The 8537-nt window shown below is 33.8% G+C and overlaps 1 protein-coding gene across 1 annotated transcript; it reads right to left on the bottom strand.

Annotated features, from left to right (window-relative positions):
• Positions 1–6022: 6022 nt before the first annotated feature.
• LOC126978357 (tubulin alpha-1 chain-like) lies at positions 6023–7596 on the bottom strand. Its single transcript, XM_050827111.1, has one exon. The coding sequence runs from the start codon at positions 7459–7461 to the stop codon at positions 6109–6111; it is 1353 nt and encodes a 450-aa protein (XP_050683068.1). The 5' UTR covers positions 7462–7596; the 3' UTR covers positions 6023–6108.
• Between the last annotated feature and the right edge of the window lie 941 nt (positions 7597–8537).

Consider the following 8537-nt stretch of genomic DNA (forward strand, 5'->3'; position numbering starts at 1 on the left):
TTTTATTGTTTTATTTAAGTCAGTTGAAGTCAGCCTTGGTTGGTAAAGCTTTTTCTCAGATAAGTGGGAGGCTCCTTTGCACAGGATGACGGCTACATTATGGGTACTACAACGGTGCCTTTTTTTGCCGTGAAGCAGTAAATTCAAATTCAAATTCAAATATTTTTATTCAAAATAGGATTTAAAATCACTTATTGAACGTCAAAAACTACCAAAAACTACCAACCCATTCAAAAGTGACTTCCTCAGACCTGAGAAGAATGGGCGCAAGAAACTCAGCGGGCTTTTTTTTTAAATATAAAATATGGATTACAATGTGATATCGTACAATAAACATTTATAATTAAAGAGCCTGAGGGTGTTCGCTTTAATCCCAGTCCGTGGTGTCATTAAGAAAATCGCTAATGCTATAGTTACCTTTCCCACACAACCGTTTTTTAACAATTCTATTAAATTTCGTAACACATTTGTTTTGTACATTTTCTGGGTACATATTGTAGAAGCACATACATCGCCAACATACATCTTACTAACTCGACCCAACCGAGTAGTAGGCACAACAAGTTTATGTTTGTTCCTCGTGTTAACATTATGAATGTCACAGTTTCTAGAAAATTCCTCAATGTGCTTATGAACATACAGAACATTATCAAAAATGTATTGAGAAGCAACAGTCAAAATGCTTATTTCTTTAAATTTTTCTCTTAATGATTCTTTAGGACCTAGGTTATAAATCGCGCGAATAGCCCTCTTCTGCAGCCCAAAGATGGTATTAATATCGGCCGCACTGCGCGATAGCAATATACCATAGGACATAATACTATGAAAATAACTAAAGTATACTAATCTCGCCCAGAGGCGGATCTACTTAAAGGCTTTTTGGGCTGCAGCCCAGGGCCCCGTGGATACAGAGGGCCCCCTACCGAACCGAAAGCAATAGACATTATTGTCAATAATATAAATTATCTAGAATTAAAAAAAATCTGATCATAAGGTTGGCAGTACTTTGATCAATCAACCCGTGTGCCCATCTATCAAACGGTGAAACTTGTCGGTGTATTCCGTGTATTGTCTATTACTGGGTACTTCCCTCCCCTTATCTCCTGACGCAATTTTGTTATTTTTCCGCACTTCTGCTATCGTCGACTATATTACCGAATTGACTTTGTTATTGTTACAAATGAGTTTAGTGTGTGTTTAGTTTACTGAATGATAGATAGATACCTTAAAAGTAATAATTTCTTTTAATTTACTAAAATTAGAAAAAGTAGACTTCCTGCTTTTAGTAGGCAGTAGGTAAGTAAAAGAACTATAAAACATTACCTTTTTTTATTTCAGTTTTCAAAACTAAATGAATCGAACTCTTTCAATATTTTATTATAATTTGTGAATTGCTACACTAACTATAAAGTAGGTATTAAAATTTAAAGTTCTTTGTTTATTTTCAGAAAAATATCCTTTTTTATAATAGGTGTACAAAAATATTTGATTGAGATAAAGAAAGAAAGAATTGCGTAAAAACGAAACTTTTTTTTAATCAGAACATATAAACGCAATTAAATGGCTATAAATCCATTAAAAGACGTAAAGGAAGGTATTTTATGCGAAGAGAATCTAATCCAAGGGAGCAAAAAATCAGAAAACCAGGAAAAAATACAAGTGATGAAAATATGCAAGATTTTGAAAACAAGAAAAAAACAACTATGAACTATGAAAATGTGCAAGATCTTGACTTCCAGAAGCCCTCTGATTCCTCTGAAAACGACATTGGTGTTCAGCAAAAGGAAGGTAATACCGATACCGAGGTGGAAAGAAATTTAGAAAACATTAAGTTTTTAGTTGAGAGTTTGAGAAATATGTTGACGTGGTCTTGTGGCCAGATTTGCTAAGTAATGATTTTATTAATGACGTTATCTCACATGAAATGACTGACTTACAAAATAAGGATCCGAAAACTATATATTCAGCTTCAAGAAATACAAAGAACAAAACAGATCTTTTCCAAATAGGTATTTCACTAGAAAAATGAAAAATGACCAATTACTAGAAAGAACTTGGTTATGTTATTCGAAAAGGGTTGGTACTGTTTTCTGTTTGACATGCAAGCTTTTTTCTAAAACTCCTTCTCAAAATACAACCAGATTTACTACCCACTAAAAGCAGGAAGTCTACTTTTGGAAACATATAGGATTTTGTTTAGAAAATCACGAAAATTCTAATGAACATAAGAATTCAATGTTAGTGTGGTTGACACGAAAATAAAATAAGTTTGTTTTAGATAAGCAGCTTCAGGAGCAATTAAATAAAGAAACAGAGTACTTATTATCACAATGTCCTAAAACGGGTTATTGCAGTGCCAAAATTTTTGAGTATAATAGGCTTAGTATTTAGAGGTGCGGAGGAAGTATTATTATTATATTATATAAGTATACAGTGCAGTGACCAAATAAAAGAATTTGCAGCACAAAAATGCAGAAAAGTTGCTTTATAATTTATATAACATAACCATTCATAACCTGTCAATTTATTTTGCACTAAATAATGTTTTAATAAAAAAATAAAATATTTGGTTTTCCTATTTTCTTCTTGTACTTAACATAATATATTATATATACCTACGACAGAATGTCAATTGGTTGAGTAATTAGGTAGGGCCCCTAAGCAGTATTAGCCCAGGGCCCCACAAATTCAAGATCCGCCCCTGATCTCGCCGCATCTATGTCAGTTAACCGTCTAATTTTCTTAACCGCATATGCTGCAGAACTAAGCCTATTCGCCAATCCTTCAATATGGGGGCCCCACTGCAATTTGGAATCAAGAGTAATGCCAAGAAATACAGCAGATTCCTCTGGTTTTACCACCTCTCCATTTAATAAAATATTCGCATCTACATTTTTGACATTTGGCGCGGTGAATTTAATATATTTGGTTTCATGACTATTTAACAGTGTTTGATACAGTATTTTTTACTTCGTCATATGTAAGTTAATTGGTTTTCATTTTGTGTATGAGTGATATGTACAAACCTGTATAAACTAACTAAACACTAATTGTGTTTCATTATTAATTACTGGGACTCAACATCTTACTTCTGAAGATGACGAGCGCAATCGTATTGCCGCTCAGAATTTTTGAGTTTTTCATGAATCCTGAGCGGTACTGCATTGTAATTCACAGGGCGTATCAACTACCATCAACTGAACGTCCTATTCTTCTCGTCCCTTACTTTCATAACAAAAGATAAATTTATGTACATATATCCGTAATTATTAGGAAATATCTCATAAAATTTTCTAAACAAATGACGCAAATATCCATGAAGCAATTATTCACTCACCTCTACTACCTGCCTGTTTGATATTCGCCATTTTGGCGCTGTTGGCCATGTACCGAGAGTCTGCGGTACTAAAACTAGTGATGACAACCCAGCAAACATCGATAGATGGTGGAAAAACATTTACAAAGAGAAATGTGTACTTTATTAAGTTGATTCTTGAAGTATAAATAACACGGAAAACGAACGAAATGAACTCAAAATGCAAAAATACTTCAGAGTACGTTCCTTTGCAGCCATTTGTATTATACGTCAAAATTAGTTCTCTGGACGCTGGCGAGTGGCGCTTCAAATAGACACAAAAAAATTGCTGTCAAACATATGGAATAGCCTGTCTAGTGATATAATATACAGGTCAGTGCAAGTATTCCTCAAAAACCAGTGGGAGGCTCCTTTGCACAGGATGCTGGCTAGATTATGGGTGCCACAACGATGTGTAAGCATTACTGTGTTACGGTCTGAAGGGCGCCGTAGCTAGTGAAATTACTGGGCAAATGAGACTTAACATCTTATGTCTCAAGGAGACGAGCGCATTTGTAGTGCCGCTCAGAAATTTTGGGGTTTTACAAGAATCCTGAACGTCGTGCTCGTTTCGTCCCTTATTTTTAAAAAATAAAGCGTCTCAATACGTAATCTGTGATCAACTCCTTGGTGATCAATTTAATTTTGTATCTCTTAAGCACAGCTATGAACAGGATACTATGCCGCTATATCATACAAGAGACCGCTTTATTTAGTAATTTATTATTTCAACAATAGAATTCAGAGAGTCGATGTAAATGGCAGAATCCGTCTCAATGTGAGGTTGTCACAATTGATCTTCATCTTTGTTTATATTACTGATCAACCTTATCTTGTAGAAAATAAGTATAAGATAGTATTGTCTTCGGATTTAATATCACCACTGACCTCGCTATTTACCACTGGACTGGCGGCTGTCAAAATGCTTTTGTGCCTGTTTGATATTCGCCATTTTGGCGCTGTTGGCCATGTAGCAAGAGTCTGCGGTACTAAAACTAGTGATTACAACTTCAGCTAAACAAACATCGATAGGAAAACCATTTACCAAAAAAAAATGTCTTCTTTTTTACGTTGATTTCTGAATTATTAATAACACGAAATTAATTCAAAATGCAATAATACTTCAGAGTACTATTTGCTTCTCTCGCAGCCATTTGTATTATACGGCAAAATTAGTTCTCTTCACTCTCGCGAATGGCGCTTCAAATAGGCACATAAATATTGCTGTCTAACATAAGAAACAGCCTGTCCAGTGGTATTTATAGTTTACACAGGTTTGTACATATCACCATACACAAAGTGAAAACCAATTAACTTGCATATGACGAAGTAAGAAATGCTCTATCAAACACTGTATATTAGTTTTGTACAATTAATCGAACTTTGAAAACCAAATATATAAAATTTACTGAGTCATATTATGTTAAGAATGTAGATGTAAACGTAGAGAAAGTGTATGGAATCAACATATTGGATGTTTCTTATTAATATTACATATATTCTTGATGATAAATGTAACATTACATTAGCGGATTCACTAAGTATTATCATTTAACCAAAAAAAAACTGAATAATATGATTTTTTGTGCTAAAGTTAACAACAGAAATTAAAAATAAACTCAGCAATGTTACTTTAGTAAGTATGGAAGATTTAATGCACAAAATGGACATAAATATATTTGTGTATCTAAAAAAAATACATTCGTACTTTTTTATTTAGCTACACATTTTAAATAACATTAGATTTTGCGTAAATGTTATAAAATATAATTGTTTTAGTTAGTAGTAATAAGATTACAAATTTAATTAATTAATTAATTACTCAATTCAACCGCAGAACGTGGCCTGGAAAGGTTACGAAACGTCGGGTTAACTAAAATATATGTTACTTTTATGCAAAATCTAATGTAAAAGCAGTCAAATTACGCGTTTTATTCCTTTAAAAGATTTTTATTTAAATCTGTAACACTCGCGTTAATCAAAGAAAATACTAAATACATTCGTGTGGTAAAGGTTACTGTTACATCATTTTTTTAAACGATACTGAATCATGGTTTTAAAGCAATTTTCCGCAGGAATTAGTTTAATTCCTTGATACCTATTGGACTAATTGTAATTACCATATTTTAAGTAAATGAGGCTCTCCAAGTTTCTAGCACCAGTTCTCAATTCTAGGCTATTTTTTCCATTGGGTGGTATTTTTTGACATTTTCACAAGATTTTTATGAAATTTGCATAAATATTCTTACAATATATATAAATAACTTGGTACCTATCCACTATATTAATACTTACATACCGAAATACGCATAGATATATAAGGAAAAAAACAACTTTTGCATTTCACATTCTTTTGGCAGCTCTTCACCAAATCACAAGATGTACAGTTAGTATAGACCTTCATGAGATCTCTACATAATACAAGTTATAAAGAGTACTTTCGTAACTCATTGTTGAAGTAGATTAAGCGCTTCTGTGATGTGTTCATCGCTATTTACTAGCAGATGAATTCAATATTCACCACAAAAGCAATGGTTGTACAATTAATAATTAAAAATTAGTAAAATAAAAAAATGTTTTGTTACAATAGTAGTAACAAAACTGAACCATCTTAATCGAGGTGGAAACACGATCAAATGAAAAAAATAAAAAAATCAAACAAAAACAACTTGTCAATTTGTTTTAATAATCCTAATAAATCGAATGAGATTTCAATATGAAAGCCTATTAAAATATATCTAAAGAATTCAAAATTAATATTCTTCACCGCCTTCACCTTCCCCTTCGCCAGAGTCCATTCCAACTTCTTCATAATCTTTTTCTAGTGCTGCTAAATCCTCACGAGCTTCTGAGAACTCACCTTCCTCCATACCTTCACCTACATACCAGTGTACAAAAGCTCTCTTAGCGTACATAAGATCAAACTTATGGTTCAGTCTAGACCAAGCTTCGGCAATGGCGGTAGTATTGGATAACATACAAACAGCTCGCTGGACTTTCGCCAAATCGCCTCCAGGTACCACGGTCGGAGGTTGATAGTTAATTCCAACCTTGAACCCAGTAGGACACCAATCCACAAATTGAATAGTACGTTTAGTTTTTATCGTACCAATTGCAGCATTCACATCTTTAGGTACTACATCCCCTCGATACAGCATACAACAAGCCATATATTTTCCATGTCTAGGGTCACACTTGACCATTTGATTAGCTGGCTCAAAGCACGCGTTTGTTATTTCAGCAACTGATAATTGTTCATGGTAAGCTTTTTCAGCTGAAATCACTGGTGCGTAGGTAACCAACGGGAAATGAATGCGAGGGTATGGCACTAAGTTTGTTTGAAATTCAGTTAAATCGACATTCAACGCACCATCAAATCTGAGGGAAGCTGTTATTGACGAGACTATTTGTCCAATCAGTCGGTTTAAATTTGTGTACGTTGGTCTTTCAATGTCCAAATTTCTTCTACAAATGTCGTAAATAGCTTCATTGTCAACCATAAATGCTGCATCTGAGTGTTCTAGTGTAGTGTGTGTGGTGAGTATTGAATTATAGGGCTCAACAACTGCTGTAGATATTTGTGGAGCAGGATAAATTGCAAATTCCAACTTGGACTTCTTACCGTAATCTACGGATAGACGTTCCATGAGAAGCGATGCAAAGCCGGAGCCAGTTCCGCCACCGAAGGAGTGAAATATAAGAAAACCTTGTAGACCGGTGCATTGATCAGCTAATTTTCTTATTCTGTCCAAAACAAGGTCAACTATTTCTTTTCCAATGGTATAATGACCACGAGCGTAATTATTTGCAGCATCTTCTTTGCCTGTAATTAGTTGCTCGGGGTGGAAAAGTTGCCTGTATGTCCCGGTACGCACTTCATCTACAACCGTGGGCTCCAAATCAATAAAAACTGCCCTGGGCACATGTTTACCAGCACCCGTTTCACTGAAGAAAGTATTGAAGGAATCATCTCCTCCGCCAACGGTTTTATCAGAGGGCATTTGCCCATCTGGCTGTATTCCATGTTCCAAACAATATAACTCCCAGCAAGCATTGCCAATCTGGACGCCTGCCTGCCCCCCATGTATTGATATGCATTCACGCATTATAAATAATTATAAAAATAGCCTTATATATTATTATTCAAGATTATTAGCGACTGTAATTATTACACAAGACTTTTCAGTGCTCCAATAAGAAAAATATGACTATTTCGGTGATGAACTATAAATTAACTAAGATGGTAAATGTACATAATACCTATTCAAAAATTTCGAAAGTAGAATGTCAAAACATATTTCTTTTTAAGGAATTTTAATTTAAATACAATTATCAAAATAAGTTTATATTATGTTTTACTTAAGGCTGTAATACACGTTATACGCATTTATTTGTATTGTGTACAATGTACATGATAGTAGAAGCTGAATATGACAAGATTGTGCTATTTTTCGTGACAAATCCCTTACACCATAGCTTGTTTTTTACTATGTGGGTGCACGCTACTAAGGATAATATCATTTTTATGTGCTTTGCTAAGATACTAGAGTATACCTATATACAGAAAGATAGAAAAGTAATCGATTTTGATTGAGTAAATTAAGTTGTACCTAGTTCCAATCAAAAAGATTCTTCTGATCGGTCTATAAATGCATAGCAGAGATAAGCATACAGCTGATTTGAGTAACTTTTGAGATGGACTTCCATATCACCGCCCATTCTATTATACCTTATTATTGTTCTATTTATATGTGAATCCTTTGCATTGGTGAGTAAGAGTAGTAACTATATAATACTAGCTGACTCAGCAAACGTTGTATTGCCATATAAAGTAATAAATAAAAATTTTCGAGGTACAAAAAATAGATGACAACCGATTCTCAGACTACCAAATATATCGTACATAAAATTTATCGTACAACAACAATCATTATATTCGATTGACATCTTGAAACTGTATTGCGTATCTGTGGATGGAATAGAATAATATTAAAATCGCGATACAATAATAGGTGTTGATCGTAGACGGGTGAAAATTCGTACTTGTATGTACATTTTATGCTGAATCATAATAAAATAAAAAAAAAGAAATTGCCAAAAATAATTAAAAATAATATTTGGGGGTGGGTATTAATAGATGTTGGCCGATTCTCAGGCCTACCCGATGTACACACAAATTTTC

Source organism: Leptidea sinapis, chromosome Z, assembly GCF_905404315.1.
Source record: "Leptidea sinapis chromosome Z, ilLepSina1.1, whole genome shotgun sequence".
NCBI classification, from domain to species: domain Eukaryota; kingdom Metazoa; phylum Arthropoda; class Insecta; order Lepidoptera; family Pieridae; genus Leptidea; species Leptidea sinapis.

Bases quoted from the DNA above. Each gene is read 5' to 3' on its own strand.
- LOC126978357 (XM_050827111.1), bottom strand. From the start codon at position 7,461: ATGCGTGAATGCATATCAATACATGGGGGGCAGGCAGGCGTCCAGATT.